Raw genomic sequence first — 22,506 nt, forward strand, 5'->3', positions numbered from 1 at the left:
ATCATTTATAAAGAAATTAAATGTGTTTTTCTTTAAGGATATTTATTGGGCTTTCAAATAACACCAATATTGTTTGGGCACCATCATTGTGTCAGAAGAAAATCGTTAAAGTTCGCGTCGCGGAAGGTGCGGTTTATTTGATGTTGAGTATATTTGACGCTGACTATACCTACTTAAACATAATAATAATAGAGGAAGCAGAAGGCAATGAATCAATCACGAAGTCAATTGTTTCACAATATCAGCACCAGCTAGGATTCCCTTTGTGCAATTAATTGAATTAATTTAACGTCATCGAACAGAGGCTCAGCTGGAATACTGTCAATAGGCTGGCTCCCTTCTGTTTCAACAATGGATCACCCGCTTTCAACACTGATTTATTATTTACTGGGGTAATGTTTATTGATAATTTCGACATTGTTAGTTATGCACCACGTTTACTTATTTCGTGCTTTTCTTCTTATTGCTCAAGTATTCGTTACCTGCCTGACCTAAGATTTTTATCACAATTTAAATGTGAGGGCTATTTACTTAAATCTGGAATCAAATACTATCTGTGTTTTATAAACATACGAGCATTCATTCAATATGAGTTACGACGCATGACATTACAAAATAAATAAATTAATCGTTTAATTGATTTGTTCCAGCATTCCAAAAAGCCTTCGCTTCGCTGACAACAGACGTGCCACCATCCCACCCTGCAGCGGCGCACCTGCGTGTCCCTCGTGGTCTTAAAGGCCCCCACCACATCTTCGAATGCCGCCGAACTAATATCATGGGCTCTCTGGTCCAAGACGCCTCACCTTTTCTATTTCCGTGCACCATCGAATACTCACTCATCTGTGCAGCTATACTTTATGTCATGTGGAAAAACATCTCAAAATACCCTTCGAAAGATGTCGCCGCTGCCATAGTCAAAGCACGCATCCTCGAAGGTTTGGCATATAAAAAGTCACCGCATCTATACAGCGTAGATTGTGCCAGAGCTCATAAAGGCCTGTTTTTTGGAATATTAGTATTGGTTCTAACTATTATATCTCTCATACTATTTTTCGTCTTAGTATCAAAGAAAGAATACGCAACTCTAGCTGTCGTTGAAGTAAACGTTTGTGAGTTAGCGTTGTATGCAATGACTACGTTTGCCAGTTTAGCTGGCATGGTATGTGTAAGCAAACTCAAATACGATGGTAACAGAAACCTTGAACTGGACAATATTCTCTTGATTGGGGCTCAAACTGGCATGTTCATCTACGGCACTTTTACCATCATCGGTGGGCATTTTACTATTGAGAAGAACACTATTCTTATATTGATTACTGCTCTATCATCTTTAATACAGACGACGTGCCAGACTATGTTTATATTGGATGCCAGTCGAAGATCGGCAAAAACTGCAGAGCAGTTGAGAAAGAAGCCAGGAAGAGAAATAGTCACGTTCCTACTTGTTACTAATCTAGCTATGTGGGCTATAAATACTCTTGAGAAATCTCGGGCCGAATCTCATCCTGTTCAGCTACATTTTTATGGTCTCTGGGCCTGGACGATCATCACCCATGTTTCGATGCCTCTAGCGATTTTCTACAGATTCCATTCAACAGTGTGCTTGTGTGAAATTTGGAAACGGGCTTACAAGATGAAACCAGCTTACATGTAGCGACTCGCCCGACGGTACTAAAGTGTTCCGAGTGCTCTAAAAATGAACTATGGTACGTTGAAATCAGAATGAAGTAGGACGTGTAGCTAGATGTTAGTGCCATAGACCTACAACGGGTAGCAATATTCTCAGATAAAATATCTTGCTCCTAAAAATTTGAGGCCAAATCAAAAATGGCAATATAGAGATCGGTCAGTAAACTGTAAAGATAAATTATGTAGATACATACTTGTTAATCATACTATCATCCCTCTATAGTGCACTTTTATTATAAACTTAAATTAGTTTTGAAGTTGACTGCTGTAATGTTAAGTTATTGTATTTAAATATTTTAATGTGTTATTTATTTGTAGCTTTATAAATGCTTTAATCATAATAATAGAACTGAAACGTTCGTTACTTTGTATCACAGTATTTTCAATTAAACGGGTTGTATTTTATTAATTTTAGCGCTTAATAAATTAGACGTTACTTTTTCTGCTACTGAGATATTGTTATTGAAAGTATCTCCTACCTACTACTCCGTGAAATTATTGTGTTCATATTTTCACCCTGTTTTAGTGCTAAGAATAAAGTTAGAGAAATTTTTACATTATCTTTATCCTAGACAGACATCACATTCCACGTTTGCATATTAGACACAATCTGCTTAATAATATTTTGATGCACTCTGAGTAAAAACGAATGTCTTCCATTAGGTTATGTTTATGTTACAGCAAATATTCATCATCATTTGACATTTTATAGTATTTGTCTTTTTCCATTTTTACAGTGGGAACAATGTCGACCTAATAATATTTTTTTGGAAATATTTTTAACATGAGGCTTTTATCGTGAAAACTTCAGTGAAAGATAATAAAATACATTTTACTATGAATAACATAGTCTAATCAGATTTTAGAGATTTTGTAGCTATATTTTTGCGATGAAAATGTAGTGTCAGTATTTTGGATAAAATTTTTAAACCGTAGCAATACTATGTACCGAGGACCCAGTAGTTAGGCAAAAAGAACACCAAAGTTTATATGGGTAGGAAATTTTTGGAGCTTATTACGGAATAGAGTCCAATAAATTATAACTATTCTTTTGTGAAGCCTTAGAATTTTCTTTGGGAGAACACCAATCGCAAAATATGTAGTATGGTTGAACAATAGACTTAGCTATTTCGTCCAGTACATTGTTCGTTTCAAATATTTATAGTAAGAAACAGTGATAAAAAGGATGGAATTAAATTAATGATCCAGTCTTTATTTTTGAAAGCAAAGAAAAGATCTAGAGAGGTTTATTTCTCAAAATGAAAATATTTATAAATATGATAAGAATGGTTTAGCTTGCTACAAAACAGTGCTATTTAACTCACTACTGTATGTAAATATTATCACACTTATTGTGGTTGTAACCGTAGCTTATATTGCTCAAAAATTTACAATCTTGAGAATGGCTTTTATTTAAATCAAATTATTCAGCTTCAAGTCGGTTTTGGAAAATTTTACATAGAGTTAAGATTTTACGAGTTGTTTTTGTACAAAGTTAGTTTATTTATAAAATATAAATCCTAATAACGCTAAACTTTGCATATTCCTAGTTATTGTTATTTTGCTTAGGTTTCTGGCAAGGTTTCAGGAAACGAAATTATTCGATACTTTAATTAGTATTGGGATAGTGTAAGTCATTAATTTTTATCATAGTGTAAAGACTTCATTATAAATTATTAAGTTAATGTTCCAATACTCAAATAACAATTTAGCTTTAAAATATGGAATACCAAATTTAATGTAGGATACATGTTTTATGGTGAGAACGGTGAGAGAATGAAATAAATTAAAATAAGTATCCTTAATTGATCTGTAAAATGATTTGTAACACTATGCATTCGAAATGGAGTGAAAAGTTATAATGTAGGTAATTTACTGCCAGATATTTGAACACATGTAACGTTAATAGCAGTGTCCTTAGCATTGGTTAAGGATTAAGATATGAGTGTATCACAAACCTGACTTTTAATCAGTAAAATGTTTTTAAAGATTATGAGACATACTCCTTAATGCATTCAATATCAGATTTACATGCAAATTGAAATTGATTCGATTTGTACAATTTTGTGTGCAGACCTGCTTGACCACAAACATTATTTACAAAGAAACAATTTATCCTATCTTTCTATATAAATTCCTGAATATTTGTCCTGAAGTTGTAAGTGAGTTGTTTATGTTATATTTTAGTTGAATTTCATAATAATGTGTACATAGATTAGATAAGTTTTCTTGTTTGCAATGTATGGTTAACAATACAATCCATTGTACCAAATATTTGTTAAACACCTTTATGATGTTTAGGTCTATTTTATGGCATTTTTGAATATTTTATAGGGCTTAGTTTTGTAAATTAATAGTGATATTAGAGTAAAGTTTTTAACTATATATTTGTGAACTATTTATTTGTTTAGGCGAGACTGTGGATAGCTCTAAGATTGTCTTCTTGGATGTTTAAAGTTAAAGCAAATAAACTTTCTTTAAATTAAATCATGATTTTTCTTTAGACGTGACATCATTAATATTTTTCACATAATTATGTAAATACGGAGGAAACTAATCGTTGTGGAAATCTTTGGAGGTGGCTTTTGTCCAACAGTGGACGGCATTTGGTGGTTGAGACGAAAACAAAATAAAATGTGATGATGATGTTCTTAGAATTTTAATATACATACAGTCACTATAAATTCTAAAATTATAACGAAAATAAAGAAATAAATAGTTCATATTGTTCATAACAATATTAAGAGCCATTTTACATTTTCGTGCGAATTTCTAAGATTTTGGAAGCATGAATTACTATCTTAAGTAACACCCAGAGATTATTTAATAACTGCGAAAGATAGGTCGATCCTTGTTGTTGACCATTAATGAAACGGATTTACTAAAACTCTTTTGCTTAATTCTCAGTGCCCCATCTCCCACAACCATTTTACGGAAAAATTGCCGCAGACTCTATTTCAAAGTCCTGTATCTATTATTTATGCTCATATAATAAGCTTAAAAATATATAGTAATCATCAAACATATATTCTTGTAGTCCATTAATGAAATAGATTCTTGAATTTCATTACCATTATTGAGTAAAATCTAAAAATAATTTGGCAAATTTGAAGATTAACGTCACATTTTGATCGTGGTTTTTAGTTTAAAAACACAGCAATAACTGCAATAAAAGTATCCCAAAATGAAGAATATTCATTGTAGTATTGATTTCTACAGTTATTGTTTTAATATTAGTAACCACTTTGTCAAAATATTGATGTGAATATCAGTATAAATTACAATGCACAAGCCGACATCGATTAGTATGGCGCGAGCGCCCGTCAAGGCAGGACCTGTGTCACTTTTCCCGCCATGACGTTTACGTGCGTTCGTGTCGTGAAGCGGTGATTTATACGGCGACCAAATACATTTGATACTATGCCGAGTGGTCCCTGTTTCGAGTCGGCCGTTTGGTGTAGTGGTTTGAAACGGACTAATTTGTTTGTTTGGAGGCAATAGGCTCCGAAAAAAAATTATTTCACGATTAGAATTCAAAATGTTTTCGTATTTTATGTAGGCTATAAAATATTTTTAAAAAGTTTAGTCCAAAATCTTTAATAAATTGGACGTTTAATAAATAAATTTGATAACATTCGATTTTAGTACTAGTTTTTCAGTAATTCTATGATTTAACTAAAGTTTTTATATTTTATGCATATTTATTAACTTCTAAAATATATTATATTCTATTGATAGATGACGTGCTTCGTATTTTATTAAAATTATTACCTGACTAGGTTCTATAGGTGTAGAATGTTATTTTGGAGATAACTTGCTTCCATAGAGATATTTTATAGAGAGATGCTTAGTAATGCGCTGAGTTCGAAACTCAGTGTCGCATTAGGAATTCACACACACAAAGTCAAAATATGTGCTCATTATCCACTGCGGTATTAGTATTTAATGTTCGAATAATCTTTAGTACTATGCAAGCAATGTAAACTGTTTAGGTACATTATGTCGTCGCTGCTGTCATTATTGCTTTCACAAGCAATATGTTCTGTTTTTGGGCATATTGTTGCGACACCGGCTCCGCCCCCTTGTCACATCTCCCTTTAGTTTCTGTAATCTGTGCTTGCATCGAGGTTGATATCAATTAAAATTAAATATTCCTTAGTGCTTTTGATTTAAATTATTTTTTTATTTTGACATGTGTTTGAAAAATCAAGGTCAGATCGCAATAAAATAACAAGTGAAAACGTAACATTGATGAGGTAATTCCATTAGAAAGTAGGTATGTATTCATTCCTAGGATTCCCCTAACACCATCAAATTCAAGAGAATTCAAGGGAGTGCAGTTTCCCATCTCATGCTTAGGGGCCACGGTTTAAAATAGCGTGGTTGCATAGAGCAACTACGTGCGCTGCTCATACTAATTTTCGATACAAAAGCAAGTGTTGGCGCCCTCACGAGTTTTAGCGGAGTGCCATATGGTAGCGGGAGTAGACTTAAGGGAAATCTATGCTTCTCCGACAGCCAGTTGTATGTAGCATGCTCCAGAGTATGCGCACAATAAAATTCTGGTCGATGCTAGGGATGGATAAGCGTCGCTGTCGCTGGCGACAGGGTCTTCTGGTTCAGGGTTCATGGCGTAGGTCTCAGGCAAAATTAAATCCACTCGTAGAGAATAATAGGCTAGATGTCAAAATTTCAATTATTTGTCCGTCAGACAGTTATTTAGAAAATATTACTCATATTTTTTATTTTCTTTCATAATTAAATAATAACAGTGCTACATCGAGTTGAAATGGCGCGATACGTCACGTTTGAGTAGAATTTTTACTCAAAAGTGACGTCACGCGACATTTCAACTCAATACAATACTGTAATTACTCGTTTATGAAAAAAATAGAAAATATGTCTCCAAAATTTTTTAATTATCTCTCTGACGGACTAAACAGAATTTCGATTTCATTACCCAGTCATCATCCCTATTACACACAGCACTAGAGTCGTATCGGAACTGAGTGAACCAACGGTTTTGCGATAGGAACGTCCGACCCGAGTGATAGTACTGCTGTACTGTAAAGTTTCATCAAAATCTGTTCAGTAGTTTTTGCGTGAAAGAGTAACAAACATCCAGACATCCACACAAACGTTCGTATTTATAATATTAGTAAGACTAGTAAGATTTAAGATAGTTAGATGAATTATTTTAGTTATTTGTTTAATAATAATAATATTTATTTATTTATTTATTTCTTAGCTCTGTCTGATAATGGATCTGGAGGAGTTGCAATGGCCACCTCCATTGCAACTCCGTAACAAAACAATAGAACCCTATGGAGTTTGGGCTTGTGTGATTCGCTTTGACGAATACTTCGTCCCTAAATGATATCCAGGGTCCGATGATGGAGCTGTAAGGGGGCAAATTTTTTTTTCACTATGTCACTGTCTTTATTTTTTACTTATAGCCCGACCAGGAACATAAAAACCCTGGCATAGAGACGCGTTAATTGCATTTGATAGTGCAACACTGAGTACAGTCGTACCTGTGTTAAATTAATAGGCTAATTTTATGTATCAGGATTCAGGATTACGGGCTAATTTGATATTTTCATAAATTAACGAAAAAAGATTATATAGGTAACTTGGTCTAAATAAATTAAATGAAACCATCAATCGAGCTAGTAGGATTTATTTTATTATTCATCAATAAACAAAATCAGAACTTGAATATTGAACTGCAATGTCTGCTCATGAACGCTTCAAACTCGGTACTTCTTTCCCAATTCCATAAAATTCAACACTTTCAAAGTGACAAAAATCTTTAAAATAGGTAGTTGAAACAAACCACAGCTAATTTTCAAAGTGGACTATACTATACGATAAACATGTCAGTCAATTTGACAACCTTTGTCGGAAACATTATTCAATGAAAATATTGTCCGAACCCTTAGTACTTCTCTTAGACAAATAATTTAACACTTTGTGAACCAGTTTTCTTTCACGACTATAAAAAGTTTTTAGCACTTTAATTCCCAAATCCATTGCACACATTTAAAATAAAGTTTGTTTACACTTTGACAGCAATAGACAGTTTATTATTGACATGCAAGGTGACATGTCAATGAAGTTTTCAGTTACTGTTGCCATTAAAAAAAATTAGTACCATTAGTTTTCCGCAACATGGCGAGGCTTTTTATGTTCCTGGTCGGGCTATAATATATATTTTACATATTATACCTATACGTGTTTCATTTATTAATCGAAATATAAAAATCTTTGAAAGACTAAATACCTAAACTCTATTAAAATTTTATATTAATTATTCATGTTTTAATACCTTATTCTACCTAAAAATTAATAACTTATTAATACGGTCACGGCTCAAGATTTTTTTGTCCATTTCGGCGTTCTTTTTACTCTTTTGTCTTTGCGTTGACAGTTTGTTGCTAAATTCGCGCGGAATATTTTTGTGAAATGGCTCTTAACAATTCCTACCTACTTTGCAAGGAATCTCAATTTTAAGTTTTACATAAGAGTGGCTATAGAATACTAGAAACTAAAAATAAACTGCAAGTTCAATGAGCTTCAAGATGATTGATGGTCTAGTCTTTCACAGTTGGTTAACTCTACCGATACCGTGGATGCGGCTATATTTAGAGCTGGCCTATAAATATACCAGTGCATTCCAAATATTGAATGGTAATGTACGGGACCAGTTTATTGACCGCAGTTTATTCACGAGCTACATGATTTACTAGCTTTTGCCTTTGGCTTCGCTTGCCATTTAGGTCTGTTACAGAAGGACTATCTAGAACGAGATAAAACGTCTATGTCCTGCTCTGAGTCTAGTCGAACTAGCTCTATACTGAACAATTTTCATATAAATCAGTTTAGTGGTAACACACAGACAGAGTTACTCTCGCTTAAATAATTTTAGTATGGATTAAGTACTGGTTTTTCTGGAATACGAGGTCTTAGACGGTCATCGGTCATGCTCGATTATGTTTAGCCTACCTAGTCGCATAAATTATAACAATTTGCACTATGACTGCTGTAATAATTATAAAGGTTTTCTTCAGTCACATCATATACAGTCAGCGTCAAATAGAAATAGTTCGCGAAACCAAAGTGGCCAAAAATTGACAACACAACCTTATTCAAATTGCAACAAAGTCGTGTTGCGAACTTTTTGACTACTTTGGGCGTCAATGTGTATCATTTAGTACCAAATAAATATTTTTTCTTTCTTTCTTTCACAAACTATTTGATGAAAAGTAGGCGTATACATAATATATTGAGAAGTAAATGCATATATTGAGCATTTTATGCCAGCTTTGATACTGAAATAAAATTGCTTTTGGTAATATAGAAGAACTGCAATTGTATAAAAATGGCAGTTGATAAGATAAGATAAGATAAGATAAGAAAAACTTTATTTGACACAAAAAGAAAAAATAAAAAATAGAACAAAGAAACTTAAAACTATACACACATATTTTTGTGTCAAAAAGGCGCTCGCTCAGCATTAATCGAGCCACGCGTGCATGCATTGCACGCGTGCCCCGACGCTGGTTTTCAGCGGGTGCCTCTCCAACCAACAATTAAATTAAAAAAAAAAAATAACATTATACAAAACATTGACAAAGACAAAGAGCAGTTGCTACTACAACTATTTAATTATGGGAACTTCAGACATCATCAATCGTCTGCTCAGTTTGATATTCAAGGTTGACCATTTACAAGCTTCATTCTTTTCGGTTCCTTACGTGTCTTGCGCCCTAATAATCCAAAGCAAACATTCCGATTCATTCATTTGAGCCTACCGTAGTAATTGGTGCATGTGTATGAATTATTCAGTGGTCTCCACATTGTCAGCTATAAGAATGGCGAGGGACATATTATAAGCTGGATGTACAGACGCTAGCACATCAAGGTTACAGTGTGGGTTCTTATGTAGTTATAATAGGGACCATTTTCCGACAAAAATGTATAGCCTGATGTGCTATAATTTGTACGTGAGCGAATGAATGGCTCGCCCACTGGTGCGTGGCCCTATGGGCCTTGACAGTCAACCCACTCAAGGCTGGGCCCAGATGGTGTTAAGTAATTCTAAAATTCTACAAAAGCACAGAATTATATGATCTTTTCAAATGTCTTAGTGGTTTCCATAGAAGTCAAGGAAAATAATGTGTAAAGCTTGTTTTCAGTAGTGTCAAAAATACTGCTGCCGTTAAAGATAACTTTGTAGGTAAACAAAGGAAAGTAACTGGAGGCAGCTTTGAGTTTGCTTCTCCATAAACACTTTTTATAGGTACTACAAGTAATCTAATAATTCCACAAACTACTTACCTAGTTTTTAAACAAACTTTTTTTTTATCCACAACGAGGAAGCTCTTGGCCTGTATCTCACCTGATGGTAAGTGACGATCAGGCCGAAGGTGGAAGCGAGCTTCACCCAGAATCCTCAACCACAGAGGAACTGGCTATCTTACCTCTAACTGCCGGTACACAACAATGCTGTTAATATTGTTGTTATGGCGACAGACTTAGGTAAGATGGTGACAGCTAGCCAGGCGGACTTAGAACAAGCCCTACCACCAACCAAACCGAACAGAAAAATCTGCCCCCACTGAGAATCGAACCCGGGACCTCTGCATCTGAAACAGGTGGTCTTACCACTAGACCACAGAGGCGGTTGAAAAAATCGAACTGGCTAAGGCGGGACTCGAACCCACGACCTTCCGCTTGCCGGGCGACTGCTCTTCCAGCTACTTAGACACTGGATGAACCTGTCGAAATTTTCAACTGTAATACGCTGATATGGCCGCGTTTACTTATATACTTATAGATACTTACCAAATGTCAGACAGGCTACAAATCTATACCTACTTATATGTAAGTACACACAACACTTAGGCTGGGTTGCACCATCTTACTTTAGCTGTGACAAACGTCAAAAATCTGTCAAACTCTATACAAAAAACACCGGTTATCGTAAGTTACCGTCAAAGTTAGGTGGTGCAACTCAGCCTTATTATTTCAGCTACAGCTGTCTATATCAGCTACTATTTGATAACAATCAGAATCATTATCCTAGCCTAGCTGATTATGGGCTGACATAACACAAGTGAAAACCATTCCAGGCCCTACAAGGTACCAATTTGTTGGGCGCCTTTCGCGGTGCGTTCCATATAAAGTGGTTTCCATGTAGAAGCAACTCTCACCTGCTATCATAACAAGGTATATTCGAGTAGGGTTTTCTAGTTTAGTAGTTCTATGTGGTTATTTTGTTGCAATAAAATTAGATGTCCCTATTGCAATCCCTCAAAGGTTTAAGGTTTAAGTTAGCTTCTTTTCCTCGATATTTACTCAGATGAAGTCGCGGGACAATGCTCGTAAATTGTAGGACATAGTAAATGTAATCACAGTTTGGCAGCCATCCAAATTAAAGTCGGGAACTGCTAATGACATAGGCTATGACATAACATACACTAAATTGTAAAGATATAGGTAAATCAGAAAAGTAGGTACTTTTCTGAGAAAATTCTCATCTTATAGAATACCTAATATGTAGTGCATCAAAAAGAGGTAAAAATGCTGCCGAATTCCTGTTTATCGTTCAATATTCTGAGCTTACTTTATGTAGTTTGTTCAAGAATTAACCTTAAATGTTTTTTTTGTATGCAGTCGATAATTCGCTAAGTTGATAGAAACAGTGGTGTCAGGCATAAGTAAGAGTAATGGTGTAATGTAGGCGTGTGACTGACGCGTAGAAATTAGATTAATCTGCTCGCCGTCCGTGCCGATTCATTTGAGTTATTTATGAATGCTAGATGGATTTCGATGCGACAGAATTACATTGACGATGGATTTCAAGAGTATTTTTAATATTTTACCAGGAATTAATAACACTAGCATACACTATGAACTCTACATAACTCATTAGTAAAATGATAAATAATAAACTATTTTACAGTCTACACACGTGATAAATAAGAAATATTCAGTACTTATTGAAAAAAAAAAAACATAATACACGTAATACATAATTCAGTAGAGTGATAAGATATATTTTTAAAACAACGTCATTTTATGAAAAGCTCATGTTTAAATCATGCAATCTATTGAAGTGCTACAAAATTGAATGCACCGTTATTTGAATAGCGTGTGTTGAAAAAATAAAGATGTTTATCTAGAAATGAACAATCTATCTATAGGGACTTAAAATGATATTGATGACCATCCCTTAAAGTAGGTCACACAGCCGTAGTGTGTTTTTGTCACGGAAATGCGCGTTATTTTTTAAAAGAACTTTATACTTTTGTGAAGAGGGAAGAAATTGTCAGCTCTATTTCAAGGTAGGTTTTCCGGATAGGCTTTTCATAATGATTCATCCCATGCCTTTGCCCAGAGATATGTGCACAATGTATGTAGTGTTGTGTGTAACACGTATAAAGGTCTTAAAAATTTTAAAAAGCATAACATCATTTTGTATTATTAACTTTTTGAGTTGTTGTCATTGAAGCATAAACTCTGTAAGTAGTAGATTTTGTTTCTAAATATTATTAGTCAATAGCATCAATATTTTTTCTCCAAACATTTGAAAGGAACCGTGTCGAAGTGAATTGGATACGCCGGCTACGTCATGTCAGTGTCGTACGCCCCAGACTATGAAATATAACACTGATCTGCTTCAAAACCGGTCTTGCAAAGTCTAGTAATCTGTATAGATAGGTACCTGACAGCCAAAGATCGCTGTTATTGCCTATAGCTACAATCGTCGTCTGCTTATAAAGTCTAAATCTAACCGAAGCGACAACAAATGCGAAAGAGTTCAATGATACTCGGCCGCTTTGGAGTCTTGTTTTTTATGATACCTATCGGTTTATCCTAAAAACAGGTAGAGGAATTGGCAATCCTAAAAAATATTTTATCCTTAATTTTTTAATTTTGATATTTTTTATAAATCGTCGGTGGTAATGGACTTATAACGAGATTCTATCTATAATGTTGAGGGTAAATTGCAATTTATGTGGGTAGTGGTAGGTTGGATGATCAGCTGTCAATGTTTTCTTCTTTATTTTTTCAAGTCAAATTCTTGGGTTTGGGATACGACGACATTCACGTGTGCTGTGCACTGTGCAGCTTTGACAAAGAAGATAAAGGACAAATGGAACAAACTTTATTTATTTAACAAAAATAATTAAAAGTTTGGTAGACTATTTGCGGTCAAGGGCACGACAAAAAAGGGTGACAGAAAAAGCTTAGTACCTACCTAAGTATTTAAGAGATTAAGTTCTTAGAAGATATCTTCACATCATTGAATGTTTTTCAAAGAGGCTTGTCGCAGGAATTTAGATATTCAAATTATTTGGCTACTGCACACTGCATTTTATTGACATGGTAAATGTATTGTAGAGTTCCCATTTCTGCTGCTAGTTAATTAGAAAGCTCTGAAGGTAGAGTCTTTGAACTTTTATTTCGTCATCATTTTTCTACAAATGAACGTAACGTTTCTTTATTTAATTTAATTACGATGTGGCGGTTTTAATTAAAAACTCTACATTTATATTAACCAATCACGTTTAATGTCCAATTCATAGCTTACATAAATATGAAATACCAGAAATCACCATAACTTACGTTTATTCCGATCGGCAATGGCCGTTACTCGATTTTAGCTCTGTATAATGACGGGTTTATAGTTATGTTCCAATGAATTATGAACCATAACCCAGTTAGACTCTATAGTTAGAAGAATCGCAATAGAAATTTTCATTGGATCCCAGAATTGTACACATTCAAAATCAAAATATGAATTTCCCTGTTTTGTCGCGGTTGAATGCATGGTAAATTAATTCATGGGAATCATATTATCTCAGATAGGTTACAGCGTTTTTACATAGGAAATAGTATAAATACCTAACTGAAGTTAAAAAAAGAATTGTCTCGAGCTGGTGACGGGTTCTACGATCGTAAAGAGATCAACGATAAGTCTCGTACAGAATCGTTTAATAAAGTAGTAAGTGCAGTTGCGATATAATGCATAGCTTTCAACAAAGGGCGTGTCTGTCCCCAGCCGGATCGATATTGCACAGAAGGTACAGTCGTCAGCAAAATTAGAGCAATATCTTTTCTTTATAGCTTAGGGGTCAAGGTGGAAAAGGGTTCAGCAGCGTGCATGGGCGACTGTTCATGTATGCGGTGCAAGGAAGTGCAATGGCGGCACGGCGCCATGCACAGGAGTAGAGAAACAAATGAAGACTTTAGTGGATGCGTCATTAGATAAAATATGTAGTAGTAAATTGAAGCCTCCTTTATAAAATTCCTAAAGTGTGTTGCATACATTCATGCGTCAGCTACCTCAAGTGTCAGTGTGACGTGCTAATTTTGGGACACCCTGTATAAAATACTGATCGGTCAATTAATATTGGTCTCGTTCAAAAAGTCGATGCTTATTGTTGGATCTGACGGGTTTGTGCATTCTGATTGCTACGTTAATATTACGGAATGTAATAGTGAGATTCTGTAACAAGGTCGTAACTAGTCCGAAGATCGTATTTCAGTAGGTACCTACTCGCGGTCGTAAAGCCTAGTATTTAGGCCATTCATTTAATCATCATTAAATTGACAACGTAATGGTTATCAACTCTAACATTATTGACAACTAGCGGCCGCCCGCGACTTCGTACGCGTGGATCCCATTTTACCCCCTTCATCTATCTTACGCGGTTTAGATTTTTTCATACAAATGTTTTTTCCCGCTAACTCCCGTTCCCGTTGGAATTTCGCAATATCCTGTTGTAACTAAGCTTTAAGTTTACTAAGAGACCTTCATGCCAAATTTCAAGCGTCTAACCAGTGGCGGCGTAGCATAGGTTGGCGCCCGGGGCGGCAACCCCCCCCCGTCATAATATAAATTATAGCCTAAGGCACCCCAGAATGGCACCCCCCCTGTCATGACATCACGACCGTCCTTGCCATGCAGATGCGTTAATCTGCGCGACTTTTGTCACCCCCTGATGCTGCCTGATGCGACAAAAGGAATTTCCCGCTAATTCCAGTTCCCGTGGGAATTTTGCAATATCCTGTTGTAACTAAGCTTTAAGTTTACTAAGGTACCTGCATGCCAAATTTCAAGCGTCTAACTTACGCGGTTTAGATATTTTCATACAAATGTTTTTTCCCGCCAACTCCCGTTCCCGTGAGAATTTTGCAATATCCTGTTGTAACTAAGCTTTAAATTTACTAAGGTACCTGCATGCCAAATTTCAAGAGTCTATATTACGTGGCTTAGATTTTTTCATACAAATGTTTTTTCTCGCTAATTCCCGTGCCCGTAGGAATTTTGCAATATCCTGTTATAACTAAGCTTTAAGTTTACTAAGGTACCTGCTTGCCAAATTTCAAGCGTCTAACTTAAGCGGTTAAGATTTTTCATACAAAAGGATTTTCCCGCTAATGCCCGTTCCCGTGGGAATTCCTAAGTATCCTATAACCTGCCCAAGAGTATGAAGAATAATTGAGAATGTTACTAGGTATGCAAAATCACTTGAAACCTATGTTACAGTTAGGCTTTTACATTTACAAATACATTAGTTTTTATTTCATTCAAAAATACCCAGTAGTTATGATTTTATAGGCATTCAAAGTTCGCTTAGATATTGAGTCCCGCCGACGGTCACGTGACCCCGCGTGACGTACATTCACAGTGTCCGCTCACTAGAAAACGGATATAAACATACTTAAATACATTTTTTTTTGTAAATACAAACTTATTATACATATTAACACCCAGACCCATCACAGAAATTAAAATTGAACCAAACCCAAACTTGATGCGATTGTGTCGTTTTATTGCGAATTACCTTCCAGCTCCATCATTAGACCCTGATTACTATATGGAATTAAAGTACTCATCAATACAAAACGAACGAGCCCAAACTCGATGGATTTAAGTCGTTTTATTATAGAGTTCCTATGGCCACCTTCCAACTCCATCATCAGATCAGCTCCATGTCATCATAATATTGCATGGTCATCCAAATCACATGTGTTTGCGAAATTTCAGCTTAATCGGTTGCCTGGAAGTGGGTCTTAATTCAGCTTGCAAGATTCTACCCATACAAATATGAGCCAGTCACTGTAATATGACGTCACGCGCATAAAATGGAGGGCCGGCCGCCGCCCGCACTTTTAAAATTCAATATCTTGGAATCTAATTGACGTATCGAAATAATTCTTTCACGTGTATTTTTTATTTTTAACAGAGAATACAGAAAGCTAAAAAACAAAATTAGTGAACATTCTTCATTGTACCAAGTTTCGTTAAAATCCGTCGAGTAGTTTTTGTTTCTATAAGGAACATACAGACAGACAGACAGACAGACAGACAGACAGACAGACAAAAATTTTACTGATTGCATTTTTGGCATCAGTATCGATCACTAATCACCCCCTGATAGTTATTTTGAAAATATATTTCATGTACAGAATTTACCTCTCTACAGATTTATTATAAGTATAGAATAGATAAGGCATAAATTTATTATCTTTTGCAATTTTACTGTGTTTATTGTACTGATTATTCTGACTAGTTCATGGTCGTAGTCAAATGAAATTTCACAAATTGGCTTTAAAAAGGTATGTCATTTATAAATAGTCATATTAATTAACGTTAACTAGTGTCCAACAAATTGTGATGTCATAAAGTCTAGAATGCGGCGTATCATCTGTTCTAAAATAGGTAATGCAATAATTTCGACCTAGTGTTCGTTTCAAGGCAAGGAATATCGGTTCGAGCTAGCCCGATTTCGGACGGAGCTTTTACTAATTCGCTTTGGTTTGACAGTCCATGGAAAAAAAGCGATGGCTTTCTTTCGGTCGACAGACTATGTTTTACTAAAAAGAGAGAGTAACTTATGTGTTCAATGTTCATATCTCAAGGTAAGATTAATTTAAGGTGATTGGGCAATTATGGTAGAGAATCGCCTTTTCTTCTATTTTAAAGTTTTAATTATTATATTTAATTAAATTAATAAACATTGTTGTTTCTTTTTTAAATAAGTCTTGTAATATTATTCCTTTTACTTGATTTCCTTCGATGTTTATGCTTCCGTGGTGTACCCCGTGTTTTGACGTGACGCTCCCCTAGTTCCCCGCTGTGCCACGTGTAACTGCAACTAATTGCCACGATACATACTAAAATGTGCTCCTGTCAAAGGAGATGAGTAACTAAGTACTTACGATGCTATGAAAACTAAGTCAGGGAAGCACCTTTTTGATAAATTATAATTTATTTTCCTTGATTTAATGAATTTTATTGATTATGCACAGCGAAATCTTGGAGCAATGTTAAGAAGTACCTAGTTTTTTAATTGAAGCGGTGTTCTGGTCCATAGTTTTTTTCTCTATTTAGACTTCTTTTATTTACAAAAGTGAATGTGAATTTTTCAAAATGTTTCATTGTTAATTGAAGTAATGTTACGCCGGTAAATAAATATAACTAAGGCTGGTTTGCACTATCTTACTTTAACTTTAATAAACGTCAAAAGTCTGTCAAACTCCATACAAAAACACCAGTTAAGGTTATAGTTACGGTTGAAGTAAGGTGGTGCAACTCAGCCTAAGTAGGTATTTTAACATGCGCAAGCGCATTCACGTTCAGAAATTATATGGTTTACGCTTACCTATAGGTGTAATCATTGATGCGTTAAAATATTTTCATCAGTTTGTTAACATCAGTTTAGTGATTGACAATGCGCGAAGCATGAACCATTTTAAGCTACTCCAATAATAATGCATTCTTGTGAAGCTGTTCAATTAGAAATCATTAATAGTTCTTATACCTTATGACATACTTTATGGTGCTCTACTTGTATTTTTTTTATGACATCCAATGTTTACAATTTAAAAGTTATTGAAGATGTGGGTGTAAAATATGTTATTGCATATCATTCATAACGGCAGTAAAAATCGTTCGCCTTAGAAATTTGAAGGTTTTGCTGTGGGCGGAACTCGAGACTATACGAGATAATGTGTTATTAATAGGTAGCCATTGATGCACACTTTCACTGGCCATTTCTAGGCCGCGTAGTAATTAGCGGATATTATTAGACAAACGTATCGAAAGTGGAGCAGCGCGATAATGGCGGGCGCATAGCGGCGACGCTTTGTGTTGACAAACAAATAACAAAAGAGTTTTGTCAATAACGAGTTTGTCCAGAAAATTCTTATGCAAGTTTTATATCCGACGCCTACGGTCTTTTCCAACAAGAAATACTATCCCACGCTTCGACGCCTACCAATGAATTACTGCCAGTAGATCACAATGCAATTAACTTTGCCACGTAAAAGCCTTAATTGGTGCAGCGTTTTATACAATTAAACTTTATGCGCGAGGCAGCCCTCGTTATGGAAAGAGGGAAAAATATACCCATGGATGCTATAGGAGGGTTAGCGTGTCTGGAAACCGCGGTACAATAGACCCCGTGATCGTAGTTATGGCTGTGTGCCGAAACACCGACGCGCCATCCACGAGTTGGCGCCGAGCTTCGGACTTGATCGCGCGTTTGCACGATTTGAATTTGAACCGCGAATTTTTTATTCTTTTCTAAAAAAACAAGTGAACGAAATAGAAACTCCTTTCCCGCGTTTACTTCATAACTTTTTAAACGAATTAGAGTTTGTGGACAAAGGAGTTTGGATTTAGTGAGGCAGTGAGTGCACGTCTTTACAAAAGGACTGAATGGGTACAATGGGACTACTCCGCCAGTAATTTTCGTCACGGGAAAATGAAAGCGTAAGCATTGTGTACTTTGTTTCTTGTGTTTTCTTAACTCCTGTCCGTTTTTGTTGTAACTGCCTACTTAGTATGCCCACTTGCTTAGTACTTAGTACCACGAGGTAGGACCATGGTTCTGAGTTAAAATCTAGTTGAAATCTTTGTCGGAAAATTCAAATACATTACTATTCATATATTTTTTAATTTAGTTTTAGTCATGGTAGGTATATTGAACTCGAAGTTCAGTGAATGAGTAAGTAGACCATATTAAAGCACAACGAGTAGTTCAAAAAGTGTTGCAAAAATGCCAAGTTTTCATATTAAAGAAAAAACAATAGACAAAAAGTTCAGGACGGTGTCTGACTATCCCAATCACACATGTTTTATACATCATACAAGATTGTATTTAGGCTAACGGACTCAGTAGACTAACCGCACGCCGATTAATTACCTACTTACATGTCAGCCTGTCACTGCACTCACGACACTCGCGGCAAAAGTAAGCCAAACCAAACATGCAGGGTACATAATTAAATCTGAGAAAGTCCCTAAGATCAAGTTATGTAGTCGTAGGTAATAGGTATTATTTTAAAACTGTTACAAATTAATGTAATATTATGCGTAATTGTATCATTATTTGTAAACATTATGCCAAAATTACACTATGGCTAAAAGTTGTATGTAAATGGATAGAGAGCCTCCATCCTACTGGTCCTTTCTAATACTTATTCTTAGGAACTCTCCTACCATTAAAACTATTTTACTAATGGCCTATACAAATATGTTAGAAATCTGGGATCCGTCTTTTGTGTTCTGTGATTAATTGTAGTGTGAGATCGCATTTTAGTAGAGAAAGAACAATGGATCAATGGAGACAGGGGAAAGGCTTGTTTATTAAACTCCTTTGGAAGAATGACATGTGAAAACGTATATCTAATGCTAAAGTGGTAATAAATAGATAGATAGATGGCTATTTCTTTGTTGCACACTTTGGAAGCCAAGCTGTAGATCCTGGCTATACAGGAGTTGGTGGGAAAGTGTGGTGAGATAAGTCTCGTTATTGTCTCGTTAGTCGGGAGGTCCCGGGTTCGATTCCCGGCCGGGCAGAAATTTAAATGATGAATTTTAATTTCTGTGACGGGTCTGGGTGTTACTATGTATATTATGTATGTATTTAAAAAAAAAGAGTATATAAGTAGTATAACCGCTAAGCTAGCACCCATAACACAAGCATTAAATTGCTTACTTTGGGGCTAGCTGGCGCTGTGTGAAATTGTCCAAAGATTTATTATTATTATTATTATTATTATTGCATAGAGTTTTTAAAAAATCAATCCAGTGACTTGGCCCGTGGACAAAGATAAAAGTGGGCCAAGTCACTGGAAGACAAAAAAATACAAACGAACAGCAATATAACAAAACGATAATTTTTGAACTTTTTAGTGAATTTGTTTTTGTCAGTGCAAATAGCTATAAAAGTACACAACATATACCTACAGAAAAACGTCTAATAATCCATTCAGTAGAGGTTGACAAAATGAGATCCCGTTGCCAAAGGGCGAAAATGGGCTCATTTGCAAGCCCCACAAACGACGGCCTTAGGGCCATAGAGACCGCTATGACTATTTATGTGTCGCAGTATGACAGAAACTTTTGCTATATCTGAATAATTGGCTATTTTATTATTTATTTTATGTCTTAAAATCAATTTAATAATGACTATCAGTAAATAACTAGTTAAAAATACTCGGCTCTCTTCAAGGATATAGTTTCAAGACTGTGTTTGAAAATAAGATTCGTGATGACCACTCAGTATAATGTAGGTTTATGTTATGTAATGTATCGTATTTATTCCGTGTAGGTATGTTACTGCTTTTGTAATTTACATCAGATATTACAATGAATGCACAATTTCTTAATGAATTAGAATTCGAAAAGTAATGTGCTTAACATTTTGTTATTTTTAGGCTTTATAACGTTATATTAACTAACAGCAGCTTCTTTGTTCTTTAGACAATTCGTAATAATACTCATTGCACTATAATCCTGCAACATAAGACACATGCCCATTCTTATGCGGGTTATGATCTATACTGCGGCCTTAATTGTTCTGCAATTTCAATGTTGACAATGCCACAAGCGCACATTACAGTTAACTTCTTATTTGTTTACTTAGATATCTATGACTTATTGTTGGAATACGTAATGTATTGTTGACTTGATTAATTGATCTACTCAACAACTCAGCAAAGGCCGTATCCAGAATCAAAATAATTGCCCTGGAATTACCTATTACTTTTGAGCTAAGTTGAATATACTTTAGATTCACAAAAGTAACACGACTTCCAAGCTTTACGCGTACTTCCAATATTAAGTTAGACATCTGTCATTTCTTTCCTGGTATCCAAAGCTTATTATAGAAAATCTTTGTGATTCGGTAGCAAAAATTTCGTCTTCTTCCTTTCAAAATCTTAGGGACCATTTAAGGGTGGAAAAGCACTTTCCCAAAATGGATATATTATGTGAAAAGGACCCCACGTGGGTCAAAAGTGCTTTGTAAGCGGGTGTTGCTAGTCATGGCTTGTTTTGTCTGGCAACATTTCTGTTCAAAAATGTTTACGGTTAGCTTGTAGGATATTTATCTGGAAATAAATATTCGGCGCAAACAATTTTTATCACTTAGGACTTAGAGCAATATATTTAAAGTTCGAAATCCGGCACAAGTTTATATGATAAAGTTTCACCGTGTGGAAAATAAATAGAGCAATTTGTAGTGAAGTTTTTGTAGTTTCAAATTGAATTTGTTTGTAAGTTTAAACAAGTCCCATTCGTTATGCTCACGGAAAATGAAATGGACTTTATTTCAACTGACATAGACGCGTATTTTTTCATATAACAATAGACCTGCTCTCACAAAGAGATGTCTCACAAAAATAGATTTAAGATACCTGCTACTGACATTTATGACTTATTTTAAACATATCGTCTTGGGTGAATTGTGTAGTTAGTTTATTTTTCGATTTCAGTGAGTTACATTTTTCATATAAAACTTCATTAAAAGTAAGAGCACAATGGATATATTATGGTCTTTGTGTAGCAAATGTAACATGAGGATAAGTTGTTTATTAAAAGAAAGAAAATGTAGCTGCGTTTTAGTCATTGGAGAAAATAGAGCTAATTTCTTTGTTATTTTATTTAAAATTCTAATAAACTACGCTTATAGTTTAATATTGAATTTAAAAACGATCGTGCGAACCAGCAGCAGCTTAAGGCATTTATTTTCTAATACGTCTATAGCCGCATGAATTAGATGTAGGTTAATTATGTAGGTAAGTTTCACATAATTTGCTATTCATAAAAACAGTTCATAAACGTAAAAATAGAAAAAACGTCAAATGATTAGCTAACGGAACGTAACGCTACTTAAAAACACTTAAAAACAAATGAAATGTGGCCTCATTCATTAGAGCTTATACTTACATTATTGAAGTTTTTTTTTAATCTAGTTAGCCCAGCGTTTTGTGTGCTGGGACTATTAAGCTAGTGGTTTGATTCTCGTAAGTGCAATATGCATTATCTCTAATTGGGTTCAAATTGCTATCGAGGAAATTAAGATTTTATTAATAAATCAGTTATAACATGTGCTTTATTTTGAGTTAGATGATATTGATTGATGTGATAATTATAACAATAAATTTTATTGCTATTTGTATTGACTATCAGTTTAACTAAGTCTCAAGGCCCAAGGTCTACCAGTGCCAGTGAAAGACCCGACCCCCTTTTTGCGCGATACCAGGCCAGTTCATTGCCAGAAGCTGCGCTTGACTTGCAGTTTTTATGATCCCATTCATTGGTTTATTTATATTCTGAGACAGAATAATAACTAGACATTTTAAGTGGGTGCAGGATATAAAATTAGTTTTTGTTTGATGCATGTTCTGCTTTTAACTGTTGAGATTTTTATTAAAATACTTTGTTTTAGCGTTGAGAGTCGCATCTCAATCGTGGGTTCGATTCCAACCTTAGGGAATTCAATATTT

General features: G+C 35.0%; 2 protein-coding genes across 7 annotated transcripts in view; both read left to right on the forward strand.

Moving 5' to 3' along the window:
* Positions 1-4,179, forward strand: part of LOC135073447 (proton channel OtopLc-like) — a 41,917-nt gene extending 37,738 nt beyond the window's left edge. Inside the window, exon 9 of the mRNA XM_063967629.1 lies at positions 651-4,179. Coding sequence (XP_063823699.1) covers positions 651-1,657 — 1,007 coding nt within the window. The 3' untranslated portion in view covers positions 1,658-4,179. The remainder of the gene's footprint in view (positions 1-650) is intronic.
* Positions 4,180-18,213: 14,034 nt separating this feature from the next.
* Positions 18,214-22,506, forward strand: part of LOC135073331 (proton channel OtopLc) — a 56,264-nt gene continuing 51,971 nt past the window's right edge. For 3 of the 6 annotated variants that reach the window (XM_063967471.1, XM_063967476.1, XM_063967474.1), the window contains exon 1: positions 18,214-18,484. The gene's annotated coding sequence lies outside the window, so the exon portion shown is untranslated. The remainder of the gene's footprint in view (positions 18,485-22,506) is intronic. The other 3 variants (XM_063967480.1, XM_063967481.1, XM_063967477.1) reach the window with 1 other exon arrangement.

The sequence above is a fragment of the Ostrinia nubilalis genome, chromosome 7 (assembly GCF_963855985.1).
Source record: "Ostrinia nubilalis chromosome 7, ilOstNubi1.1, whole genome shotgun sequence".
NCBI lineage: Eukaryota > Metazoa > Arthropoda > Insecta > Lepidoptera > Crambidae > Ostrinia > Ostrinia nubilalis.